This window comes from Cygnus atratus, chromosome 1 (assembly GCF_013377495.2).
Source record: "Cygnus atratus isolate AKBS03 ecotype Queensland, Australia chromosome 1, CAtr_DNAZoo_HiC_assembly, whole genome shotgun sequence".
In the NCBI taxonomy this organism is placed as follows: Eukaryota; Metazoa; Chordata; class Aves; order Anseriformes; family Anatidae; genus Cygnus; species Cygnus atratus.
The window spans coordinates 140,125,962-140,153,750 of NC_066362.1; the positions used below are offsets into that span (position 1 = coordinate 140,125,962).

The window sequence follows — 27,789 nt, forward strand, 5'->3', positions numbered from 1 at the left end:
AAAATAATGTGACTTGTTACAACACCGAAACCCTTAACTGGTCGTAGCTTCAAAATCTTGCTTTTAATAGTTCTTGTGAAGCTCAGTAACAGTGAGAGGGCTGGGGATGTTTTGTAAGGCAGTTTTTCGAAGACATGCAGCCTTTCCCCAGCTGCTTTTCAAACTGGATATACTCCTTCTACCTAGTGTCCCCTCTCTTCTTTACCTAGAGGGATTTGCATATCGTAAGGTCTCCACAGCACTGTGTGACCTTTCTGAGAGAGGAGAGGAGAGGAGAGGAGAGGAGAGGAGAGGAGAGGAGAGGAGAGGAGAGGAGAGGAGAGGAGAGGAGAGGAGAGGAGAGGAGAGGAGAGGAGAGGAGAGGAGAGAAAAATCTGTGTCTCTAGGACTTTATTGTCTATTGTTTTACACTACGTGTCAGCATATGTGTTATCAAGTCAGAGTTCTTGACATGTAACCTCAGCTTCTGATTTGTAATGCTGGTATTTGAAAAATGACTACAGAAAATCAGTAGAAACTGTCGGGAGCTGCATAAATGGTCCTAGGAGACATTGTAACTGTACATCTCTACTGGTTCGTAATTCCTTATGGGACAGGAGATTTGAACCAATTCCTGTCCAGAGAGCTGGGTAGCCTGGGTTTCATTTTAAGAAACATCCACACATGCTGCTGGTTTCTGCTGGTTTCTATTCTTTAAAGAAAACTAAGAGTCACGTTATTGTAAATGTGGGCTTGGCACAAACGTGAAAGGGCCACAACAGGGTCTGCATTTCAGCAGTGCTTGTAGCTTTTGTGTTTTGTCTGTGGACTTGCATACCTAGTAAACAAGGTCACAGCCTATTCTGTTTCTGAGTAGCAAATACGAACGTCTATGCACACTTTCCTCAAATTAAGACCAGAAACTCCACTAGAATGCAGTTTCCCCATAAATTGCTTTTTTTTTTTTTTTTTTTTTTTTCTTTCAGTGTGCTTATTTCATCTTCAGGTTTTGAGTTCTCTCTCTCTTCTTTTTTTTTTTTTTTTTTTTTCCTTTTGGTTTGGCTTTGCAATTAGCTTTGATACCTTTCAAACTGAAGCCCTGGAGCAGTATTTTTAGCAAATAGCAGTCCAAGAGACGTGGTAAATTCTTCATTACTTTGCGTCTTTAAATCAAGATTGGGTGCCTTAATAAAAGGTTAGAATTCTCTTCATCAGGTTATTAGCCTTTGATTAAGGAATCCCTTGATGAAACGTTATGGCCCGTGTTTTCCTGGGAAGTAAGACTAGATCATCATAATGAGCCCTCCAGGTCTCCAGCTCGGTGGTGCCTGACTTCTTTCCTGACCTTGAATTAAGCTGAGAAGGTTTTTGTGGAACAAGCCAGAAGTGAAATCCTGCAAGATTGCTTGGCAGGGTTGCTGGCAAGCCGCAGCGGTGTGTAGGGAGGGGAGCCAGCACCAAAGCACGCCGGCCCACCCTGGCAGAATTGGATGGAGCTGCCTGTGGTGTGTAGGACTGAGCTGAGACCCAGGTAGGGTATGGATAACGTGTGCCACAAGCCGCTGGGGAAGCTGTCTCCTTCCTCCCCTCAGTGATGGCCATGGCTGGGGAGGGCACCCGCTGCCTGTTCAGCCGTCCCTTGTCCTCAAGAGGAGTCTCCTGGCGGTGTTTGGTGGCAGGGAGCAGCACTATCGTGTGTCAGCCTGCCTTGAATTGTGGTGTTTCATAAGCCAGAGATCGTGGCTAAAACACATTCCCCACCCTCACCAGCAAAGGCTCTCCGTTTGTGTGCCTCGATGGTTACAGTGCATTGAAAGCACGTGCTTGTGGACAGCGGTGAGTCACAAAATCAGAGAGGGTTTCTGGGGAAGCTCATTCCTTCTGGCTTGCCCCAGAACATCCAGCCAGTACCTGCCCTGCTGTCAGAGGCTGCTTGGGAAAATGTGATTTCCCCAGGAAGAAGGAGGAAACACTCGGCTCCCCTCCCACCTACCCTGGGAATCAGTTGAGGAGAGAAAACTGCTAGGAGGTACCATTTTGTGAAAAGGTCATGTTAAAACAGCAGCATTTTGGCTTTGGCAGAGCATGTTGGAATAAGCAATTCTGAGAGAGAACAATCCCAGGCAGGAAGAAGCTGTAGGCATCAGGAAATGATCAGTGAAAAAAATGTGCATGTGTATGTAGACAGGGAAAGGCAGGGTGGAGGGTGACTTGGTACTTGCATTTCTTATGGTTTTCGCATAATACTGGCTGGTACCAGCCTCTTACAAGAGGTGAGCTGCTGCTCTGCAACTGCAGAGGCCGTGGGTCTCCTGGCACTACGCACAGACATCAGTCATCTCGAGGTACAGGAGCTTGTCTCCTAAATCTAAACAACTAATGAAAGCTTGGGACTGGTTATTTAGTAATCCTGTGCCTCACCGAAAAGCAGCAGTGACTCTTCTTTCCCCAAAGAGCTGCCTCATCCCATATATTTGTTTCTGTTCGACACCCCAGCTACTTCTGGTGCCTTGTTAATAAGGCCTACTGTGATGTGCTTTTCCTTTTTCCTGGTGCGAAGTTTTCCAAAGACCTCTCCCATGGAGAAGGGCAGGTGGCTTAGGCTGGAGCACAGGCAGCTGCGATGGGACCCAGAAGCTATACCACAAAAACAGGCAAATTTTTCACTTGGAAACAAAGGTTTAAGAAAGAGACAGATGAGACGTACTTGAGACGGAAGGATGTTGATTTCATGGTTTATTGTCACATTAAAAAAGTAATCTTACTGATGAATTAATATTTGCTTTTTAATATAAAAGTGCTTATTCTTACAAATCCTTAAGGCTCATTCTGTTACATTACAGTAGGATTTTTCACCATCCCAGAAACTGTGCTACATGAGTTTTATATGAACTGTGGACATAGCAAAATCTCCAAACAGTAAAAGAAGTTGTTAATAATTTCATTGCCTTTGTACACATGAACCTGTTTAGTCATGTAACAAAATTTAACATGAAGACAAACAAAAGCAAAATTTTCGTTTACTTTCTAGTTTGGCTTGGAACTGATCCCCATAAGATTTCTGATTTACTTGAGTGACTGGAACCAATACAATTGTTTCTGAATCTTAATTTTTTACTTGTACAGCAAAAAGGAAGGAGTGAGACAGACAACTGTTACAGATGTAATATTTACCCTATGTTTCTTACTACAGAAAAAAATAAAGAAAAAAAGGAAGGAGTACCAAGCACAAGTGCTGTTCATACATGATATACTTGTTTTGTAATGTCCCTATGTTGTACTTTTTCCTAGGTAAAGCTCCCACTGAAGCCAACATGAGTTTTGCCTGAGGGAGGAATAACACCAGGGCTCTCATGGGGAATATTTTAGATTAAGTGGTTTATTATGTTTTTGTCTCAGAATGGAAGAACGAAATAGGTGAAAGTTACTAAAGCTCTTGTTTGTATTGATCACAAGTGGAATATGATTTGTGGCATATACTATAATACACAGATAATATAAGATATTTATTTTTAATCATAATTAGAGCTATATTAGTTGGATGGGTGGTAAATTTGCTATTTCTACTTTTAGATATCTATTTACTGTAAAGATCATTTGTTTTCAATAATTGGGTCAAAATGCAGTAACTAAAAAATTACCTAATGCGAAAGATAAAAATAATTTAAAGTATTCTGGAGCAAGGGGGGAAATGCTAACTGATCTAATAAATAAGGCAGTTTAAAGCATTTGTGACTGCTACAGTGATATATGTACATATCTTACAGCATAAATTACTGTACAGAATACTCCGTTTATTAACCTGTGTAAACAATATTGCCTGCAACGTAGGGATGTGTTGTGGGATTACTCTCACTGGAAAGATAAACTGCTATAGCTTTGGCAGGGTGGGCGAGGCTTCAGAAGGAACACCCTCAGAGAGAAACGTAAGCAATATTTTACGAGATGTAAATGAAGCCATATCGTCTTGAATAATTTTACAAAAAGAAAAAAAAAGCCAATGTTTGTTGCAAGAAATGAAATATGAAAATATACAAAAATAATTCTGGTCACTATCTGACCCTTGAGTACCTCAGCTGAACGGGGGGGTGGAGAGCTGCAATGTGGCAGCACCCACCATGTGCTGCCTGCACGTCCAGCACATCGACCGAGGGAACTCTTGGTGGCTGGACCTCACACTGGGACCGCTACATCGCCGTTTCAACCACTGCTGCTGCCCTTAGAAAACGGGAAGGGAATTGTGGTTACTGTCATTATTGCTGCCGACTGGATAAGTAATGACAAAGTAATGACAAATTTAAACATCCTCTTATTTTGGCCGCCCCGTACTCTCTTCCCTTTTTATTTTCCTTGCCAACCTGCAGTTTGGTTTGGTTTGGTTTTGGCTCTGTATGACGGCAGCTCTTTGGAAGAAAGTCTGTGGGTCCCTGTAGGACGCCCGCTGTGAGAGGCCCTGGTCAGGCTTCGATCAGTAATGAACACAGGGGGGCAGGGAGCTGCCCTCGGTGAAGCATGAGTCCTTGTACAGCCATGTGTTGTTGCACTGGTTATTATCCCCATCCGTTGTGGCCAGCAGAGAGGCCCTGTGTGGAAGGCCTGGCTTGGCCATGACCAGGTGTTGGCCTTGGGCCAACATGGAGAGGAGCCCTGATGCCTCTCAACTCTTCTGCCTCATCTTCTGGAGGAGCTGCTATGGGCCTGGCAGCGTGCAGGCAGGCCACAAGTGTTAGGTGGCCTTGTGTTGCCTACAGATTATTCACTGTAGATAAAACTGCAATGTTGTTCGAGTTCTTTCACATCATTTGTTGAATTTCCATAGAAAGTAACATTGGCCCCTTGAGGGCTGATGGCCAGCCTGATCTCTTTGACCATCTACAGAAACACTTTCTTCTGTTAAAAAAAGCCAGCTCTACTTTCAGGCAGCGTATGCCTTAGAGTGTTTACTAAACTGTAAAATATATTTTCTGGATATTTCAGTAATCTTTAACAGAAGAAAGGTGCGCATTCAATCCTTGAGGAACTTTGGATTTGGGCCTAGTGAGTTTGAGAGTGGGCTAGGGATTGTCCATGTCTGAAACACATGCTTTAAACACCTCAGAAATAAATTTATTTACCTCATACGTATTTTCCTGCTTGTCTGCTCCCTCAGCCATACCCTGCCTCAGCCTACCCCATGGTATTTTACCAATTTCAGCAGGCACTCTCAGTAGCAACAGGGGCAGTCATAAACCTGGGGTGGGATTTGTACTGTCTCTGTATCTGAGCTCATCACCTAGACTCCCTCTATAGCCAGTGACAGAAACCAGCACTTCTAGGGTGTGTTTCTTCTTGCTTATTTTAGACTTTCAGTACAGGATGAGGTGAATCCCACCTTCTGTGTTTAAATCAGGACTTTTTTTTTCTCTTCCATTCCGGCTTCTATTGCTATTTAACCCCGGAGAATCATTACAAGGCTGATTGCATGGTCTCAATGACCTACAGAAAGTCCTTGTACAGGTGTGAGGCTACCAGTTCCTGCTGGTTCTACTGCAGGGTCGCCAAATTTTGGTGCTCATTCAAGTAAATCAGTAACACCTGAGCCAAAGGCCGCTGGCCCTGGTGGCACTGCTGCAACCCCTCCAGTTGCACTGCAGTTGCACTTGGGGTATTTGAGTCACCAGCACTAAGGGCTTTTGGTCCCGAGATTAGTGGCCTCTCTCATCCATCTGCTCACCCAGAGAAGAGTTGGTCAGAACTTGTGCATGGAGTCATCAGCACTCACCATCTCCTCCTAAGAAGGGAACTCGTTTCTTGCTAGCAGTAACGGGAAGAAGGTGGGCGCTAGTCCCACCAGTGGGGTGGGAACAAGAAGAAAACAGAAAGGTCCTGAGCTGCTTGGAGCAGCTCTGCTCTGTCCCTTGTCCTGTGCATCACCAGCCCAGGCTGGGAAATGGAGTTGGGGCTGAAAATTGTGGGGCAGGGGAAGCTGCAGGGAGAGCAGACTGTGTGACCAGGGAGGTAAAATGAAAGTCTGAGGAGATGTAAGGTGCACTTGTATTGATGATGGCAGTAATTAGCTATATGTGATTTCCTGGGGAATGCCAGGCAGCTTTTTATGTGAGCAAAAGGAAGATGGACTTCTTTGTCATGGGTGAAGGCAGACTCCAAAATCTCAACTGCAGATGAAATTATTCTTTTAAAATGCCAACATTTTTAGCCATAGAAGTGGGAAAAAAGACTAAGAAGGGCCCTTACTTTGGTAAATCTTATCCACATCTAGCTTGTCCCCACAGGAAATGCTTCCCTTCATGTCTGTGGCTAGGGTGAAGATTCCATAAATAAGAACAAAAAGACAAGTAGTGCTAAGTAAGGAAGGATTTGCTTGTACTGCCTGAATATGAAGAACAGCAGTAGGAACATTTTGTTGATTTGACTGGTGTTCAGTCCTTGGTGAAGTGTTTTACTCGTGACTTCTAGAGGTAATGTGTCAGAACAGAGCGCGGTATTTAACCCTATGACACTGGTTAATGATGGCATGATTTGGGAATGCAACGTTGTGCTCCAACATATCTGACTTCCCAGATTAGATACTGGTAATGTACATCACTGACAGATGGATATTTTATGAGAGGCACTTTTTTTGGTTTTGTTGTTCTGATAAGTGACTAGTCCTCTCTGCAGTGCACCATTCTAAAGGACAGTATCTATTGTTCTGAATTCATTTCAAGCCAGATTTGTAGTAACAAATCAGTTGAACTTTTCTGAGGCTCTTCTGAAAAACACTCGGTGAGACTGGAAAGGCAAATTTCTTTTACAGAAAGACAAAGTGTCTTATATACAAAAAGAATTTGTAATTCTTAGGATGGCTCCCCACCGCTTGGTTAACCTACATCGTTTGTCCCAGAATCAGTGTTGTGGTTCTTGCTTGCTATGAGGATCAAAGTTACAGATACTCTGGGAATGGCAATTTCACATAGACTGCGACTCTATGACTCCCCTCAGTATTAAGCACTAGTTTTATATACTCTGGTGCTTACATTGAGAGTTTAGATGATATTTAAGGAATTTGAGGGTCTTGTAGCTCTGGACTCAGGGGTGAAATTCATCCAGTGTGCTTAGCAGTCTTTTCCGTAGCTCTTCTACAGCACTTTCCTTCTGAGGACGCAACGTGATTTGCAAACATTAATTAATACTCATAAAACCCTATGAGGCAGATAAATGTTAAGTATCCCTGTGTTAGTACATATGAGAAACATGAGACCTGAGTGCCTCATGATCCGTGCTGTTCTTTATATTCACTCCCCAAAAGGAATATGTGCCCTGGGACAGAGGAAATCTCCCATTTTTTTGTCATTCCCTTGTTTTCCTTGGACCCAGTGAAGCCCTTTCAGGGTAGCAGGGATGAGTCTGGGATTCAAGCTACAGTGTGCAAGGTGCAAGCTACACAGATCAAGAAAGAGAGCAAACCTTGCTGTATTTGCTGCTGGTTTTGTGGGGGAAAGCAAGGCCCTTTGTGCAACCCGTGGGTTACTTGCTCCATGCTCCAGCACATCGCTTGAAAGGCAGCTTGGGCTACTGGAGAAGAAAACATCCCTGAAAGGGCACTCATACTTGAGGACTTCCAAGAGCAAAGGAGACGGACAGCAAGCAGAGGAAAGGAATGACTTAAGAAACGTCTCCAGCTGAATCTCAGTGAGGAAATCCATAGTCTTTTGAAGGAACGATAGAGCCTTGGATACTCCAAATCTTGGTATTTTTCCTCTCTCTAGCTGTAGTGAGGTGAGGGCAAACAGGGCCTACAGTAACCTTCCCAGTTAGTTAATCAACCTTGAGAACAATTGACAGCATGGCAACCAGTAAGGCTGGAAATGGAGTCTCGGCCTTAGAAAGGGCAACTGGCAGCTTTAGGGGAGACATTAAAGTAGCTGAATCTTCATGCTAACAGTATTGGGTGGGAGACATTGCTCTCCAGTTTTCTTCACAGGCTAGACATAAGATCATCCAAATGCTTTTCTAAATGAATTCTGACAAATTTATCTATGGTTACATGCCTTCCCAGCCCTCAGTGCACAGCACATAAGCTAATGTAACAATTATAATTATGATACTGATCAGACCTATCAGGCCTTTTTAAGACATGAAAATCAGACTAATTCTCTAGTTTCAAACACAATGAGTTCAAAGATGTGATGTAAATGCTAACAGAAAGATATTAAAACGAGAGGCATGTTAGGTCTACGCCAGCCAAACCTCTATCGTTATCTTAACAAGTTCATATTCTTCAAGCATTGTTTGTATTTCTATTGTGCCAAGAGATTTTATTCTTTAGTTTGAGGATTCTCCCTGGAGGTGGGGAGGGAAACATTGCTATTGTTGTGAAAAAGAAACATTTCTTTTTGACGTATTAAGCATTAAGCAGATTATGCAAAGGCAAGGCATATTGCAGAAAGAGAAGTTCTTAATATAGCTTTGACATGAACCCATGACCCTCCAGAAGATTTAGGAGAGTTAAAAAAATGTATTACTTTGACAATCTTCTAATTTGAAAAAAAATCTTCCTGTAGAAATTCTTGGAACTCACCCCCATTATTTACATAAAATTCAACCTTTCCTGCTTAAAATCATGAATCATTTAATGTCACATCTGCAGGGTATCTGAGACAGACGCCATTAATCCAAGTCATTTTGCAAATTCCAATTTCATTTGGATTAAAACCTACAACTAAGTCAGTGAATAGTATATACTGTACATGCGTTAAGGCTGGTGACTACTGAAGTCTCTTGGGTAGATAAACTAAGCACAGATTAGCCAGGTCTAAGTATATGCCCTCATCTAGGGAAAAAAAAAGATATCCTGACATTTCGGTGATGTAGATTTGAATCAGTAGCCATGAAAAATGGTTGAACATTTGTATTACAAAAGAGATACTATGGCACAGTCCCGAAGGTGCATTTCTTATAAATTAATTAGCTGCACAAATTATTTTGATAACAGTTACTGCAGTTCTGAGGTGATATGGCTGCTCAGTGATGAGTACTTGATGATCAATGGTAGGCACTAATAATATCTTTCATGCTGAGTGACTTTTATTACTATTTAGATTTACAGTATATACATACATGTTTGTATCTACACTTAGGGCTTGATCTTCTTAACCTCCTTTACCTAAGGTCTTCTGTTCACTGAAACCTGTTCCTTTGGAGCCCTGTGATATTTGGATAAAAGAAATAGGCAAGCAAGGAGCTGGGGTATCCTGCCATGTGTCAGGGGGGACTCTGCTTGGCTTTTAGCCACACTTGAACCACTGCATATAATTTGTTCTTATCTGTCATTCATGCCACCATGGAACACTATAAACGATTAAGGCCAAGGGGTCTGTATGATCTTGCTGTCTGTGAGGATCCCATAGGCTGCACTGCATTTCTTGCATTTACCTGCAATATATAGTTCCTTTGAATGCATTCCCATTGCTTCACCAGCCTCCCCCTCCAGGTATAATCCTACTAGGTTTGTACGGACTAACTTCTTACTTTCACAAAATGAACCTGAAAATGTTAGTGTAAAGAAGCCTGTATGTTCCTGGACTTTTACAACTGGCTGAAACAAGTAAACATCTCTCATTGAACCCCAAAAAAGTCCTTGGACTCTATTGATCTCATCCAGAACACACAAAGCACCTTTGAGTCACGTTGAAATGTCTAAAACTATTCAGGTTCTTAATGTGGAGCATATGCTTGATTGGACCAGACCTAAAAGCTACATAATCTTTTCCAAATCTGGCCCTAAGAAGACGAATGAAGTATTTGTTGTCACCATGTCACATTCAGCTCCAGTCATCTAAACTGCAGCAACCATTATACAGCAAAATAGCCCACACAGAAGAGTATTCTAAATAACCTCTACAAAACACAGCTGTAAGAAACCCTACAGAGAGGAGGCCAAAACTTCTAATCCATTTATGCCTAGTTGGTTTAACTGGCTGCTATTTCATCCTGTTACACCACCAGACGTTAAGGCTTGGTTGTGCTCATCGGACAACATGGATGATGCCAGCACAATACCTAAAAAAACAGTGTTTTTCCATGGAAGCAATGGGTATTTTAGCTGGAATAATTAAATATAAGAACAATGTACAAGAAAGGACAATCATCTGCAAGAGATCCTTAGTACTTGGAAACATGTTACAACAGGACAGCATTAATTCTTGCATTTCTTTGAAGTTGCTTGACATATTACATCCATACAAAGAGTTCATCGTGATTAAGAAAAATATCCCGATCTTAGTAAAATAAACATGCTTCAAAGTTCCATACTTGAAACTCAAATGCCACGTGTGCAATAAAACTAAACTCCATTTAAGGCAAGTAATATATGTCATGTCTAAAATTTCTCAACATTAAATAGCAACAAGGGCTCCCAAACCCCCAAACTTATCTGAAGATAAACATCATAGGCACCATCAAAGAAAACAGAAGCAAATCTAATCAGAATTTCACTTTCCTGATCTGAGGAGAAATCCCACAGTACCTTCATATGGTGTTGAAGCAGCTGATGGAATCTGCAGCTGCTAGTCTAGTACATCATGGCAGACTTCCACAGCTGGAGATCAGGCAAGTAATAAACAGAAAAGGCACTGACCAAGTTCTCCACGATACTCGGGACCAAACAACTTGTGTTCCTTCTAGGGCGGGTGACTGGAATTAAGAGTGACTGGAGGACTCGGAGGATGTGTATTTTGTCATTTAAAGGCAGGTCCATGTCCACTCTTAAAGCCAGCCACGCTATAACACTCAAGTCTGTATTAACAGGTTACCACAGCCTAAGCTCAGGAGTTCTCCTGGGCAGGATCCGAGCATTGACCGGCACATAAAATTGACCTGGGATGGCTTGGGGCTCAGCAGTCCCTTGGAAGTTACCCTGCGGAGCTGCTTCGAAGAACAGAGTGACGTGCTGAGTCTGAGCAGTAGCTGCAGTTACGGTAAGTAGCCTAGACAAAAAAATGCACGTATGTAGGGCTCTGCGTGTTCTCAAGCCTGTTCTTTACCACAGGGTAAATACAACCTTTGTTCTACTGAGCAAACGTGCCACTTTGTTTGGTATCTTTTATCATTTTTTTTTTTTTTTCAATGCATCTCTTCAAAAATCAGGGAGGAAAAAAAAGGCAGCAAAGACCAATCAATCAACCATCAATATCAGTGGCTACTTCTACTTGTATCTTCTATTGAAAGAGTTTTTTGCAGTCATGTTTCCTTAATATATTTGTAAATTAGAATAGGAAACAACAATCAAAGGGTCCAGTCAGTGACGTGGGCAAGAATAGTCCATTGAAGTTACCAGGGCTGTTGACTTGAGTAAGGGCTGCAAATCTGATTGCAAAGCAAGCAAAAAAAAGATATTTCCAATAACAGAGGAATAAAACTAAATGTGTCAAAACCACTGAAAATGGACACGAATGCACTAAATGCAAACACAGTTGGTATGAACTGGCCTTGACCTCAGCTGACCCAAATTAAACTCCAGTCATTGTGGGATTAATTCTTCTGGCACAAAAAACATAGCCTGTCAACAGGAACAGAAAACATCCAATAAATCAAGAAACGTTAAAGCCTCGTTGAGGATTATGGATGAAGAGTGAGAGGATTATGATAGGAAACAGTTCTTAGCCTGATGAGCAGCAAACTCAACTTCCCAGATAAAGGAAATTGCATGTAACGTTCCCATATAGCCTTGAAGAACAGGCTGTGAGCTTCTGCTAGATGACAAAGATATGAAAATCGAAATCTGTAAGATGACGCCTTCCCATGCAAAGCCAACAACTCTTACAGATATGTCTCTCTGTCTGTATGCAGCTGAAATTAACACATTTTCTTTACTAAGTGGATTGCAGGTTGCCATATTTTTTCATTTATCTATTTACTGTCAGTAACAGAATGCAATTTTCCACCATCTCTTTTAAAAGTTCTTGCTATCAGCATATCTGTTTTCAGGCTTTTTGCCCGATACTGCAGGTTGTACTGTTGGTGCGGAGCTGAACAAGAGGTAAAGTTATTTAAAAAGACAGGAGATAAAGAAATGCATGCAATTTGTTGAAAGTTATTGCACATGAAGGAATGCCGTCTTTCTCCAACTTAATGCAGACTACACAACTCCTCTGTGTGCCCCAGTGGGGAGGTTACAGGGAGATGGAACATTATTGTTGGAACTTCTGTGAAGCGTCCGTGCTCGCAGTAAAAGTTCTCCATGGCAGAGATTTGCCCTCATTCATTCCAGTTCAGGAAAGCCCTCGTATATGTGCTTAAGCTCTACTGAAGTCAGTAGGATTTCGGTACAAGCTTAAAGGTAAGAGTCTGTTGAGAGCTTTTCTGAATAGGGATTTGTGCTTATTGCACTTGGTTCAATCAACCCATGAGATTTGGTTTCTGAGTTTGTCAGCACATGAATAGAAAGGGTATGTTTTGTGCATCAAGATCAGTTCTTCTAGTATTTCTAGGGTATGAAAATGTTTGGAGAGCGGTACAGAACTATTCATTCTGAAAAGACATCATTGTATATTGTACATATGCACAGATACATGTCTACACTCAGAAAAATTTTGCTCAACATTGAAGAAATATTCACCTTTGTTTGGATCAATGCTGTGGTTGACTATTTCTGTAGCACAGTGTCCAGAATAACTGAATTATCCATGAAAGGTATACAGTCCACGTGAATGGCACACAGTCATTATGACAAGTGAGCGCTATTCCGCACCCAGTGAAGTCCTTGTTGAGTGTACTGAACTAAATGCTCCATACTGCTGTGCAAGGTGATAGGTCCCATCAATGCATCCAAGTCATTAAAAAAATCTACAGAGAAAGAAAAAAAGATTCGGCATCAGAAGAGTGAAGCTGTGTTTGCTACTTGTCAGCCTTTAATAGATTTTATTCTCTTGCAAATTGAGTCGAGCTGAACGTTTCATGGGAATGAAAGTTTAGTGCTGGTGAGATTAATTTTAAAGCCCTGTGGTTCATGATGTTACAGGCTGATGCACAACAATTTTCTTTTGAAAGAACAAAACAGTGAGTTCTTCGGCTTTGCCTTTCATTAACTTCCATTGTCTTGATAAAGCAAACAGATGCTGGGCAAGATTTATTCTGAGATTAAGGACAACTAAATATAAAAGTCTACACATGTTTGTCTATACGTATACTAGATATCTAAACTACCTTGATGGACAAATAGAGGCCTATACAACATGGTCATCCCAGTCTAAAGGGTAATTTGCTTAGCTAGCCATGAGGGACTTAATTCAGTTGCCTATGTAGAGGCATATAACGCCCATTTGAGATATCCTCAGGCAGTTGATACATACAGTTTGGGCTGGCAGATCTAACACAGGACATACATGAGACTTCTGGAGCAGCAGCGTAGGAAAGGACACCTCAAAGGGCATTTGGCAGCTATTGTTTGGCAACTGTATCGTACCCCTTTGTCATCTTCGGGGTGAACTGAGCAGCTCTTTGAACTCTGCTGTTTGTATTGAACAAAGCCCTATCAACCGTAATGGGATATTAGCCTCCCAGCTCACAAACAGACATCTACACTTAGGTGTCCTCATTTTGATTTGAATCCTGCCATATCCCTGTCTTAAATATGTAATTACATAGCCTAAAAAAACAAGGAATACTTTATCATCATCAGAAACTGAGGCACCCACTCAGGGAAAGCAGCTCAGCTGAGAGAATTTTGCTTTGAAGAGGGAGTGAGGGCACCTCATTCCCATCTGTGTCTGCTTGGGGGTAGGCTGGGTGGGTGGGTGGAGAGGTGTTCATTTCTTCTGCAGAAAGGAAGGGTGCTCCTGGTTTTTGACATGGTCTGGTTAGATGCATCCCATCCAGCTCCATGACTCTGGGGGACAGAAAGCTGCCTTTACTCTCTCAAACCTTTCTATCCAGAATGACATAGATGGTGGTGAACACTACATGCAGCTATGTCTGTGACCGGTCTGCCACCAGTCCTGACCAGTTGCAGAAAGAAAAAAGAAGTTGGTGATATAAAGATGTTTCTGAGTGACACAGCTATCAAAATTGCATTTGGGGGCAATTTTGGGACAGGCTAGGAATAGGCTGAAGAAAAAAAAATCACCTCTGCAGTCCTACTTTGCAGATAGGTTTCCTATTAAAACAGTTATTTTTGTCATCAAAATCATGTGAGATTCTTCTAGAGTAGTCCTTTGCCTTGAATCACTCACCTCTATTTTCCTTGGCCAGGTTGTCAGCCATCTCCCAGTAGTCATAGCTGTGCAGGATGCTGTTGGTGATGCTGACATGGTTGGCAGCCATCTGATGAATGCGCTGCGGGATGCTGATTATAGGAGATGGGGAAGGGGCCCCTGTGCTCCCCTGGGATCCTACAGAGCTCACTGGAGAAGGGCTAGGGGACATGGGTGATGGAGTTCCTGTGCTCCTGAAATCAGATGTTAACACCATTAGTTAAGAGGATGTTTGGTTCAAAAACACGTGAGTATCAGAACATACTGCAGAAAATATCTGACAACTGATCTGATCTAAGTTTCCATGTGACATGAACTTACTTTCCACTGGTACCCCAAGGAGATGGGTTCTGGGCAGCTTTTGATGAATTCTGTAAAGGAAAAATAATTCATAATACATATAACTTATGTAAAACGATGAAATGAGAAACAGTAAACAGTATAAAAGTAAAAAATTTAAGAAAAAATGGTGCAGATAGATGTATGTAAATCTTACAATGCAATAAACCCACTGAGCCTGATTTGGTGTTGTGATGAAGCAGTACTGTAGCTCAGACTCAAATCACATCCTATTAAACACCCAGGGTTGGGTTTTGTTAGGAAAACATGTTAATTGATACTGAGCCTTTTCACAGAAATCCTGGGTGTTCAGAAGAAAGTGCTGTTAGGACTCTTTGTGAGGTTTAGGCTGGAATTTCTTGCAATAGAAAAAAAATACAGAAAACCAAAAGGTCACTCAGTCTGCAATATCCCTTTTCCACCAGTCATAGGACTGCTACCAGAAACCTAGAAACTTTTTTTTATTATTCTTTTTAAAAAAGGATAGCTAGTCATATAGAAATCCTAAAACACTATTTATCCTGCTTGCTCTCCTGTGTCCTGTTCTACTGTTTAGCAGGCCTCTGAGTTATGAAAACAGATTCTGTTTCAGGATTTCAAGGCTGAATTTTTCTTAACTTCAATGCTAGCTTTGGGGTTTTGTTGGTCCGGCGCCAGCAAACCTGCATGTCACCTGGCATTATCGGCGATGTTTCCATATACACAATGACCACATCCTCTCTTAACCTGTTCTCCACTAAGATGGATACACCACCTGAGCCTCTCTTCAAAAAGCTTGTTTACTCAGTTTTGACGCATTCCCTGAATTCCCTCTTGTGATCCCACATCTTTCGTGCACACATGAGAACTGGCTATGGTATTTTAGCAGTATTCACATCAGTGCTGTGTGTGCCCTGGCATCCTTCCTGCATTTTGACACTGGGCCTTCTACGTCGTAGCTAACTGGTATGAAAAATTAACTTTGGAGTGTCCTACAGTGGGCTCTTCCTTCAGTGTTAATATTATTATTATTATTGGGCTGTTTCAGAACTACTGGCCTTCATCTTTCTAGTGTAAGAGAAACTGAGTATGTGTAATTTACTTACAGAGTTGGAGGCAGGAAAATGAGAAAATCAAACTGGAATCAAGGGTACTTCCACTGTAAATTTAACTATCCTCTGCCTTACTGTACAACTTCAGACAACCTTTTTCCTCATGTTTTAGGTGTTTTACTCCAGCCTCTTTTCAATTCTGCACCAGAAGGGTGCAGTAAGGATTCTGAAGAGAGTGCAATATTGTAAGAGACCATCTCTTATCCCACATTGCTTACTGCTACCCATTCTCCTGGTTTCTTTATACTCTGGGATGTGTCTAGCCCCTGAATATCTGTGGCTTCTTTTTACTTCCCTGCTGCTTTTTTAAAAAATTTATCTATAATGGAAATAAAATACTTGAAAGTAGATTTAAACTCTTTTTCTTTTCCAAAATAAAAGTATGTCTAATTTTACCTGGAAATATGTGTGACATGGTTTAAAATCTTTCTTTGATTGATAATATGTGGAAGTTCTTAATGTAGTCAGCATTTCACGTCACTTGGTTTTGAAAGCTTTTAGATACCAAATATGAAATGAGTGGAGAATTGGCTTGTTTTCCACTGAAAATTATAGCAAATGGATTTTTTTTTTCATTTTTACTTTCAAAGGTGAAAATACTTTCTAATGTGAAACTACAATATCATTACATCGGCAGGAGCTCTGCAAAAAACAAGCTTATCTTGGCTATAACAGAGTAAAAGTCCATTTTATGTTTGCTGTGAAACAGTTTCTGTCTGCAAGTAGGAGACATTTTACATGGTTGAGAGCCTGACCATCCTGTTCTTAATGCAGGCATTCTCTGAATTGGTAAAGAAAAATAAAGTGTTATAATGGGCACATATTTCTTTCCCCTGAAATCAAGTCATTGTTAGAAAAACATAACACTGAATTATATATTGCTAAATTTTTAGAAGCAATTACAGTGACTTCAATTTCAGTTTGACAATAACAGATCTGTCAATTTCCTTCACTGTCTTTTTGTGTTTAGAATCTGGTCATGAATGTTTGTGCTTGTATTTGAAATTTTTTATTAACAAAATGTCAAAGGATGGATGTTTTTCATTTCAAGGTATATTCTTCTGAAAAAAAAAAAGAGTCCTGTGTTCAAAGACAAATGGCTATTCAGGTTCCCAAAACAGTTTGTCTTAAAACATTTGTATGTACATATTTTTTTTCTTATTTTAAAGATAGAGGCTAGTTTTCTGTTTGTAGATCAAATGCTGGATGGACTGACTGCTATGAGAGCTCCATCAGAAAGGTTTCGTTCTTGAGTTACTTTCAGAGGAAAAGAGGAAAGTTGTCTGTCAAATAAAATACATTAAAATATGTTGAATGACTTCCTGTCTTATTCAAAATAACCAGGCTGTGGTACTGGCAGAGAGTGGAGAAGGAAAGTAGTAGCAGGTGGAGCAAAGCAGGAAGGGGAAGCCAGCAGTGTTGGCAAGTTCAAGGCAGGTGGTTTGGTTGCCTTCTGATGCTTTTGTATGACTGAAGTCAGTGTGGGCTCTTTGCCAGTTCCTTGGGTGAGAACATGTCCCATTGCACTGTCTTACCTATGAACGCTGCTAAGTGGACGCCCTACAGCTGAGGACTGATCTGGATCAAAGTCATCAGCTCACAAGAAGTCTAGTGGGAAGTGTAATCCTGGAGGGGATCCTTAAAGCAAAATCTCCAAAACCTATTCACAGCAGAGCAGGATAGCACTAGATAATTGATTAAGAACAATCTGAAAATGCCTGTTTGTTGGTACAATAAAGTTTTTATCCTCCATGAAGGGCCATGACTTGTATATTGCAAAGAGGGGCCCTCATGAAGGCAATATATCTGAATGGAGACCAAGTATTGCCATGGGAGTCTGTAGCAATGCTTCCGTCGACTTGACAGGACAAAAACTAAACCCAGCACAACTATTGTTTTTTATTTTTTTTAGTAAAATGCTGTATTTACTATAAAGATGCACTGATTTTAAAATGTCATAAAAAATGTACCTTAAAATACTCGATAAGCGCTTTCGAATACTTGACAGCATGGTCTCTCTTGAGTCGGAACATCCTCCAGTACAGAAGGGCCAGGCAGCGGTAACTAGAACAAAAGGGAGAGCAGAAGGTAAGGTATGCCCCCAAACAGGAATCCTGGTGAATTGTCTTAAATTCCCAAACTGACAGGCAGTGGAAGGCTGGCGGCACCCTGCTTACTGTTATTATCAGCATTCTGCTAGCAGGGTGCTACGAAACCCACTGTGCTCAGCAGGCCTTGCACAGTTGGGTTCCCAGGCCTTGACCCTGACTTGGAGCCTGCACTCCTGGCCAAAGGCCTTGCCCATCAAAAAGTCATTACAAGCCTGGAACCCAACATAAACATCTTTTTATGTTTTATTTCCTTCCTTGTTGCAAACGCAAAGGCAGCCTTTTGGGGTCTCTTATCCTGGGAGTACAACAAAATAGCCTGGCACCTGTATAACAAACTGGAGTCGCTCTGGGTCCACTTTGTGCGTGCCCAGTCGCCTCTTCCAGCAGATGGAGCCAGCTGGGAAACAGACAAACGCCTCAGACCTGTCTGGAGTTTGCAGGGCAAGCTCTGCTGTGGGTGGCGAGGCTGGAGGCTGTGGAGGAGGCTTGGGCCTCCTGCCTGGTTTGTTCCCCAGAGGGAGCCAGCAGCAGACTGAGAACCTCAGCATGCTGTAGGGAGCTGTCTGCCCCCTGCTCCTTGGTAGCCTGCAGCTACTTTTAATGCTACATAATTAAACGAGAGTAACAGCTATTAATTCTACATAAGGATAACTGATAATCAGTGCTTAATTTTACATAATGATAACTGATAATCAGTGTTCAGGATGCACAAACTCATGTCTTCAGTACTGGATTTAGGCGTGCCGGTCTATTTTCTGAAACAAGAATCACCCCCACCTCCTCACAGTAAGATTTTTTGAGTGGAACGTGTGGGATCGCACCACAGCAGCACGGCTTTTGAAACAAAAAGCTGGTGTGTTGCACTTCTCCTGTGGCCGCAGAGGCCCTATTTGTAAAAGCGATATCGGGTCTCTGAATCGCTGGGCGGCTTCAGTCAGGCAGCGCGGGGCTGTGCCCTGCTCCCCACCTTCAGGAGCTGCCCAGACCTCACCAAACCACCCCGCCGGGCAAGCGGCTCTCCAAAAAACCCCTTCCAGGCTCTCTACGCCGCCGGCAGCCGGTGACTTGCAGCCGCTCGCCGCTGGAGGACAGCCTCTGCTCAGCAGATGGAGGCCGCCTGGCAGCGGCCTCCCCGTCCTCGGAGCTGCCTCTGTCACCTTCACAGGTGCGGGCACATGCGGGTGGTGTCTGCTTTTCTTTTCTTTTTTTTCTTTCTTTTTTTCTTTTCTTTTCTTTTCTTTTCTTTTCTTTTCTTTTCTTTTCTTTTCTTTTCTTTTCTTTTCTTTTCTTTTCTTTTCTTTTCTTTTCTTTTCTTTTCTTTTCTTTTCTTTTCTCTTCTTTTCTCTTCTTTTCTCTTCTTTTCTTTTCTCTTCTCTTCTCTTCTTTTCTTTTCTTTTTTTCTCTCTTTTTCTTTTTCTGTTCTTTCTCTTTCTTTCTTTCTTTCTTTCTTTCTTTCTTTCTTTCTTTCTTTCTTTTTCTTTTTCTTCCTTCCTTCCTTCCTTCCTTCCTTCCTTCCCCACCTAAGTGTTTTTAAAGCAATTCCCATTCGCATATTCTGTGTTCCTCCTAATCACACAGGAGACCCGTGACAAAGGAAGGGCATTTGAAAGAAATGAACACCTCTGAATATTTTGTTCTTTTTTGTACAGCTGATTAATTAGGACTCTTTATTTTTGGAGGCTAAAGATGCATTTAATTTGGATTTTTTAACAGATGGTTAATAGATGTTAAAAACACACTTGTTGATTGTAAATGCCCACTTACTGAGAATCAGTAACCATGTAATAGGTATTTTATGTATTAACTACATAGATATTAAATTAAAATTTGATTTTAATAACATTTTAGCATTTTACTATCAATCAGCAACCACCCTATAGAATTTAAGGTGCCTGCGTATATCCAGAACTCTCAATTTAGAAGGTAATCCAAGAGGTTTAATTATCACCATCACCGTATCTCTCTTCATGAAATGTAAATATAATTTACGATTATTGAGCCTAAAATGTCAGCCACAAAAAAATTACCAAACTATTGGTACAAAAGTACATCACTCATAAAAACAACAAACCATCAGGCATTTAAAAATTAATTACGCTGACGTACCATAGCTGATCTGTCACAGTCAATAAGTACAAATTGCTTATTTACTGAGACAGAATGCAGACCCGCTACAGGGATACAAGGGCTGGACCTTCCCGGAGCAGAAAGTACTCTCTTTGTTTCAATAGACAACATAATCCTATCTGGCTGCGTCTAGCATCTGATTTTCAAGAACTGGCTCACTGCAGAAGAGCCTTTTGAGGAAATCTTGATCTACTAACCATAATGCTGCCAGCTGTTTGTCTTCTGGCGTGGCGTTGGGGCCTGAGTGGGTTTTTAGTCTCACTGCGTACCTTGAGCAAAAGGAAAGAAGCCAACATGAGTTAACTGAGACAGCTTTATATTACCAATCAGCTCCTGAGAGAGCTGTGCTGACCGATGTCATTCGAGCTGCCCCCTTACAAGTATTTGCTGAAGTTACCAAACACACATATCCTTTTCTGGTTGTGTTTTGGAGCTGTTTTGCCATGAACAGTACCTCCCTGCACCCCTTATACAGCAGTAATTCCCCTGACCATCCGTCAGTACAGCCCAGAGGGCAAAGTGTTGCTTCCTGGCTCGTTGTGCTGTCCTGCCACAATAACCTCCGCTGCCGTGGAGCTCGGTTACATGGAGTTCATGCAGGAAGGTTTTCACAGTGTTTGAAGGCAGACGACAGCCTGCCTTGAAGCTGGTGCTGCCCTCACCCTGCCAATTCTGAACGTGTCTACCCAGATTTGCACCTCCAAGCAGAGCACAGCAGAGGGGGAACATGTGGCTCGGAGCTATTTTTGCTCATATGACATTACATTCAAATTCTATAAATATTAAACATCCACAGAGGTAGCACTGCTGTTTCAAGAGTGTATGTGCTATGCAATCATAAATTAGTTTCTGGAAATCTTGGCTTTCAGCTGAATACCTGAACAATGGGCAAGGTTAGGACAACACACAGCGCTTCTGGGCTTGCTTCCAGAAAAATACCTGTTCCCTATAATTAGCTGCTTGTGGTTTTTCTTATCTTTGTTTTCAAACTTTAATCCTGATACCCGTGCAAAGATTCAGTGTGAACATTTTGTTTTAACAGGCATACCTGGTAAACCTAGTATATTTTTCTGAGCTGCACAGCAAGAGAGATCAAAAGCAATTCACACTACAACAAAACCACAGCTACACACATTATTGAAAGCTATGGATCTGCAAGCAAAATTCATTTCCAGAGTTAGGACCATATATTTGCTATCATGAGAAAAGACAGGGCAGACAAAGAAAGAGCTCTCTGCCTGTGATGGCGCAAGTATTGAAAAAAAGAAGGGAAGAAATGCAGAGATGCACTGTACTATTCTCCTACTGAAAAAAATAAATTATTTTGTTTAATAACCTTCCAGTTAGAAAGCTGGCCTCAATCCACTGAAATGCATGAGAAGACAGCCCTAAGTGGAATAAAATGCCAATGGAATTGTTAACATATGTGAGAAGATCATCGCATCAACACTAAGTCCAAAAGAATGCAATTGTTTTAGGAGCTTTGCTTCATTATGAATATGATTAAGAAATAAACTGTTTTAATTTCTATGGACTTAGTGCTGATGAGACCTGCATGGTTGACTGTCCTGAGGAATTATGCCATGGTCACTGACAGTACAGCTTTTTCTGCAAGTGTGGCTGGACTCTCTCCCGGACTCTCTCTCCCAGTCTCATCTCAGATACTGGGATGATTTTGACCTTTTTTTTTTTTTTTTCCTCTACCAGAGCTGTCAGTAATGTTAACTACTGGTACTAAGTGTAATGGAGGAAAGAACTTACGAGACAGAAACTTTCCTCATAGGGACTGCAGGTCAGACTGAACTCTAGAGTGTCCTATTTGGAGAGCCATGCAGCTGATCAATGTAGGGGTCTGCTTGAGCGAGAGCTGGACTGCTGTCAGGACTCCACTGGCTACAGTGGGAGCACACACACCAAATGGACCTCAAATGTCCATTTTTCTACCGCTGTTCACTTCTTCTTTCAGGTAACCATTAAACTGCAGTCTTAAACATGTTTCAACATTTTGCAAATTACTACTCCATGAGTGTTTACTATTACATAGCAGTTTTTTCCACTTTTGAGGAGCACAGGAGCACATCTTGAAACTCTTGAAGTAATTTGCAACTCAAGTAATATGAAAAGCTTTGTTTATTTTGCATTCTACATGGTTTCCTAATTTAATTTCCACTGAAATAACAGAAAATCCATACATGTTACATACAACTGACCAGGCACTTGGGAGGCCCTCAGTTCTCCCCTTTTACTGTATCTAGGGAATTATGTGATGATGTAGGTGAGCATGTTTGCACAAACAGAGTAACCCCTGCAGTCATCTCCTCCCTTCCTACCTGATGAGTTCAACTGTTTCTGAATACATTGTATAGGGGGATTTAGATTCCATTGGGCCTTGTTCCATTGCATTTCCACACTCAATAAACGATAATGCTGCTTCTGCATAATTCAGTGCCTTTCCAAACTTTTCCACCTAGAGGGAAAAAATAAGGACACAGAGAAATAGTGTAATCATCAAGATATGGTTACATTTGATGGGATTTTCTCAACATGGGATTTTCTCAATATGAATTATAAACTTGACACAAGAGAGTATATCTTCAGATTCATAAGTTTTCCTATGAAAAAGCTAAAGCCCATCAAAATCTGTGCATCACTGAAAATCGTAAGATACAGAAAGCAGAGCTGAAAAAGGCTATGAGATGTTATTTGGTCCACACTCTTCTGTCCAAAGAAGGATACACTCTGCCTAAGGCATTCCTGGCAGATGTTTGTCAAAGATCTTCCAGTGCTGGGAATTCCATGAACTGACCACCAGGCCTTTTGCCCCAGCTTTTCAAGCATCATTACCAGTAAAAACAGTTTCACATCTCTTTGCAAATGCAGTCTTTCATCAGTCAACAAAGAAAGGTAATTAATATCTTCAACTAAGAGAATCAGAATTAAACAGTTTGACTACTAACATTCTCTTATTCAAAGGCTCATCTCTGTCCTCATTTCTTCTTTATCCCTACCATTTTCAGCACTGCTTGACCTCTTGTTCGGATTTTGCTTTTTGTATCCCCCTTTTCTTTCAGGGACTGCTCTGCTCCCTTAGCTTCTCCTGACATACTTCTTTCTTGCCCCGTTTCTTCTCCTGTTTTCCATACTTTGTGTGTGTATTTGTGTGCTTAAACAGATATATATACATGTATGACCTCAATGATAGTGTATATGCATATGTGCACATAACGTTCATATGTGTACACTTACACACCACCTATCTGCTCTCAGAATTTCATTTTTGATGTGGATAGGGATGAATCATACTATTACCTCTTTGTCCTGACTTGTCTTTCCTTCAGTCAGAACTCCTGCGGTACATAAAGCCCATTAATGGACTGGATGCATTTGGTTGAAATCTGATGCACACAGTGAAAGGTTAATGGACCTTATTCTTTTCTAAGGGATAAAGATTTTAAATAGTAAGTTTGGAATGGCACACTGGCTTCAATCTATTTTAGGTTCTTATATGACTCCCATTGCGATCATACCGGAGAACTTCACAAACTTTTTATTATATTTCTCTCCCTGACGTTCTTGTGCGGGTGGATGTGCTATTATCCCAATTTCACAGATGGGGGACTAAGGAGCAGAGAGACTTAGAGTCATTTTCAGGCTGCTCACTCTAAGTGCCTATATTAGGTATTGCAGAGCCAAAAGAGGAGGTATTGAGCCCAGCAAGGTGATTCAAAGTACTGCCATTTTCCTCCAGGATCCCTACACAGTTAAGGAGGCAGAAGAAGTACCTGCAAAGAGCGATTCAGAGGGTGTAAGTAAGGTGCTGGTCCGCTGTGAAGGGAGGCTGAATGTGAAGGATATTTCAATCACCTGACTCTGATGGGAGGCTGTTTAAACTGTGCCTAAGTGACTTTCATGCAGCAAATTTGTGGCAGAGCAGAGAATAATGCTTGTACCTCCTATTTCTGGGAGTCTACCATAAAAACATTTCTCTTCAGGCTAAGACAGAATTTACTTTGCATATTAAGTGATTTTTTTTCTGTTCTGTTTAAAGCAACACACTAAAATGTACCATTTGTACTTCTCCACAATATTTTCTGATTTAAGACTCGCTTTAAAGTAATATGGAGCTGAATAAACCATGGAAATTTGTGCTAATAAACTCAGGTAAAGTGTAAAACTCTGCGTTAGTGTCCTAAATTAAGGGCCCACTTCTGCTCCCTTAGCCATTTCATACTCTGCACAACTGAGAAAAGGAGGTGAAGAAACAGGGTGTGAGCTACCTTTCTTCTTTCCTGCTCCTGTGACCACAAAGCGTCTAACAGAGCAAGACAGGACTGCAGCTACCCCTTCCTGCAAAATAGCCATACTCATGCAGGGTTCCACCCCATATATTGCATCTCTCTGTCGTGTCAGAAGCCTGGCATTTTTAATGCTGTGCTAGCTTATTTGTAGTGGTAGACGAACGCAGCATTGGAGAAAGCTAAGAGAAGGCTAAGCAGAGCTATCCTGGAGCACTGTGTACTTCATTGAACCCTTTTCTTTGGAAAGAAGAGGATCACTTTAGTGCTCCATATAGCCCCAGGTTCCCCTTTTTCAAGAGGGTCTTTCTGGCTATGGTTTTAGACAGGTCAAAGCTAGGATCAAGAACCTGTTTGTTGCAGCACTCCTGTGTATGAAACATGTTCCTCTAGGGTTAAACAGATGCCTTGTGTGATTCTGATTGTGTTATGGAAGGTCTGTCATGAAACTAGTATTCTTTTGGCACTGGAGAGGCAAAGCATTTTAAAAAAAGGGCAAATTCCTCAGGCACCAGACCAAATTTGGGATGAAATTATAGAGCCTAACCAGCTCGTTAAACTGAGAAGATAGGTATGTGGATACCTTATACAATCTCTATTACCATAGTTACTAATTAAAGCAAAGGAATAAATGGAAAGTTTTATTTATCCAGGCCTTTATCTCAGTAAGTCATTATTTGTTAAGTCATAGTTTATTGGGCTATGAACATTTGATTATATAAACATTTCTTAATTTAACAAGCCTAGCCATCCTTATAATAGATTTTATAATTACCCCAGCAATACTGCACTGATGAAGAAACTGCATTACAAAAATAATTTGGAGCAACATAACTGGAAAGAAAATGTTCTCACCATTGCATCTGCTTTATGCTTCTTCCGTTTAGCTTCCTGCATAAAGTAATCTGCATTGCGTGGCCTACCAGGGGAAAATAAGAAGACACTTTATTATTTTCTGAAGTGCAGAATATTTTCAAGTTATTTTTCCCTTATTTTAAACCTGATTTGCAAACACTTTTTATGAAGAAAATACACTTATCATGTAACCGTGCATCTTATATTTTCAAATTGTTGCCTGTGGAGACAATAGCATTTATGGCTGTTCTCATTCTTTAGAAGTCAGTGATTCAAAGCAAAAAAAGCTAATAAAATGCATTTTATGGATTATATAAACTGCTTCCCAAATTAGTGCAGTTTTGATCTGCCAAATGGATGCAAGCATTAAGCGGAACAAGTTATTCCATCTTCTCCTCTCCCTTGTGTTTGCTTACCTCTTTTTCTACTCCTCTCTGTACATTGTCATTTGCCTCGGCTTCTCCCTCCTCTCAAAACAAGTGTGTGTTTAATGCCTCCACTTCGAAAATACACACTGAGTCTGCTTGCCTCCGCAGCTACCATCTCATCCCCCTTCTCCCTCTTATCTGTAAGCATGCTGAGAGTGCTGTTTACTTCTGAGTTCATCTGTGACTCAGTGCTAGACTGCCTGCTGCATGCCACTGGTGTTGCTCGTGCCAAATTCTCCATTGATTTCTCCTCGAATAAATCTTGGAGTCTCCATCCCTTTCTTAGCCTACCTGACATACTGACTGTAGGGCACAAATTCAGCTGCTACCTCTTGCTGAAATTCACAAGTCCCTTTCTGATCCAGACTTATCCACTTCTGTTCAAACTGAAAACACAAACTGATGTCTCCTTGGCAATACTCCAGTGAGCTCCTCATGGTTGAGGCAGGTTTCTTCACCTCCTCCCACAAGCTCTCTCTATTGTGCCTTTCTCAATCACTGTGAAGAGAGCCATTTGCCATGTCATTTCAGTACATAACCTAACATCTTAAGTTCAAGCCTCTCATAAAAGTTTTCACATTTCCTGACCTCACAGATTCTTCCAGTCTCCTATGTGTGGGACATCGCCTTCCTTATAATACTCAGCCAAAACGTGCTCTGGTTCTTCTCAGCATATACTGTGGTTACTGTCGTATCCTTAATAGAATCACACAGAATGGTTGAGGTTGGAAGGGACCTCTGGAGATCATCTGGTCCAACCCCCCTGCCAAGCAGGGTCACCTAAAGCACATTGCGCAGGATCACATCCAGGAGGGTTTTGAGTATCTCCAGAGAAGGAGATCCCACAGCCTCTCTGGGCAACCTGTGCCAGTGCTCTGTCACCCTCACAGTAAAGAAGTGTTTCCTCATATTCATCTGGAACTTTCCGTGTTACAATTTGTACCCAGTGCCTATTGTCCTGTCATTGGGCACCACTGGAAAGAGCCTGGCCCTATCATCTTGACACCATCCCTTCAGATATTTATACACATTGATGAGATCCCCTCTCAGTCTTCTCTTCTCCAAGCTGAACAGTCCCAGCTATCTCAGCCTCTTCTCCTATGACAGATGCTCCAGTCCCCCAGTCACCTTCATAGCTCCCCCGCCCCCCCCGGACTCCCTCCAAGAACCCTATATTTCTCTTGTACTGGGGAGCCCAGACCTGCACACAATGTTCCAGGTGTGGCCTCACCAGGGCTGAGTAGAGGGGCAGGATCACCTCCCTCAACCTGCTGGCAACGCTCTTCCTAATGCACCCCAGGACACCATTGCCCTTCTTGGCCACAAGGGCCCATTGCTGGCTCATGGTTCACCTGCTGTCCGTCAGGACCAGCAGGCCAGCCCCCAGCCTGTACTGGTGCACGGGGTTATTCCTCCCTAGGTGCTGCACCCTGCCCTTGCCTTTGTTGAACTTCATGAGGTTCCTCTCGGCCCAGCCCTCTGGCCTGTCCAGGCCACTCTGAATGGCAGCACAGCCCTCCGGGGTATCAGCGAGTCCTCCCAGCTTTGTGCCATCAGCAAACTTGCTGAGGATGCTCTGTCCCTTTATCCAGGTCGCTGATGTGTAAGTTGAACAAGACTGGGCCCAGTACTGACCCAGTACTGGCACCGCCAGCTACAGTCCTCCAGCTGGACTCCTGATCACTCCAACACCGCTGAGCACAACCCCCTGAGCTCTGCCATCCAGCCAGTTCCCAATCCACCTCACTGGCCCCTCATCTATTTTGCACTTGCTGAGCTTGCCCATGAGGATGTTGTGGGAGACAGTATCTCCATGTGCTTGGAGGCAAACTCCTTGTCACTCTCAGAGGAGAAGGTTTATCCTTTTCTTAGAAATGCTTAGGGAGTTATCCCTTTGCCCTTCTAGTGAAAATGAGATACATTCCAGAGTATTCACAGAATGAATAGTGATGTTCTTGCTATTCACGATTTTAAGTGCTTGGTTTCATCAAAAATACAGTATTATTGCCACTTAGCAATCCTAACTAGTTTTTTTTTTTTTTAATTGGGATTTCTCAGCATGTTTATTTAAAAACATTTTTGTGTGAGTCAGAGAAGATACAGATATAAAAATGGGATGTATGAATCAAAAATTCTTGCTGACAGCAGTAAGAGCACTTTTAGATCCATAACAGATTAGTGGGAACAAGGAGGAGCCTCTCAACAGAAGAGGACAGCCATGAATACTTCTTTGAGACAATAAGGGTATTTGCTAATGTGTCTACTTAGTCCGTTTCCATCTACTTACATGCACACAGTTTCAAGGAGATTTAATTATATCACAGAAGGTTAGT

General features: G+C 41.8%; 1 protein-coding gene across 1 annotated transcript in view; it reads right to left on the reverse strand.

Moving 5' to 3' along the window:
• Nucleotides 1-12,682: 12,682 nt before the first annotated feature.
• AFF3 (ALF transcription elongation factor 3) overlaps nucleotides 12,683-27,789 on the reverse strand; it is a 325,853-nt gene continuing 310,746 nt past the window's right edge. The window contains exons 16-22 of the mRNA XM_050711043.1: nucleotides 25,029-25,092; nucleotides 22,209-22,345; nucleotides 20,076-20,147; nucleotides 17,611-17,704; nucleotides 14,532-14,581; nucleotides 14,190-14,404; nucleotides 12,683-12,804 (exon numbers count right to left, since the gene is read on the reverse strand). Of these exons, the coding sequence (XP_050567000.1) occupies nucleotides 12,683-12,804; nucleotides 14,190-14,404; nucleotides 14,532-14,581; nucleotides 17,611-17,704; nucleotides 20,076-20,147; nucleotides 22,209-22,345; nucleotides 25,029-25,092 (754 nt within the window). The remainder of the gene's footprint in view (nucleotides 12,805-14,189; nucleotides 14,405-14,531; nucleotides 14,582-17,610; nucleotides 17,705-20,075; nucleotides 20,148-22,208; nucleotides 22,346-25,028; nucleotides 25,093-27,789) is intronic.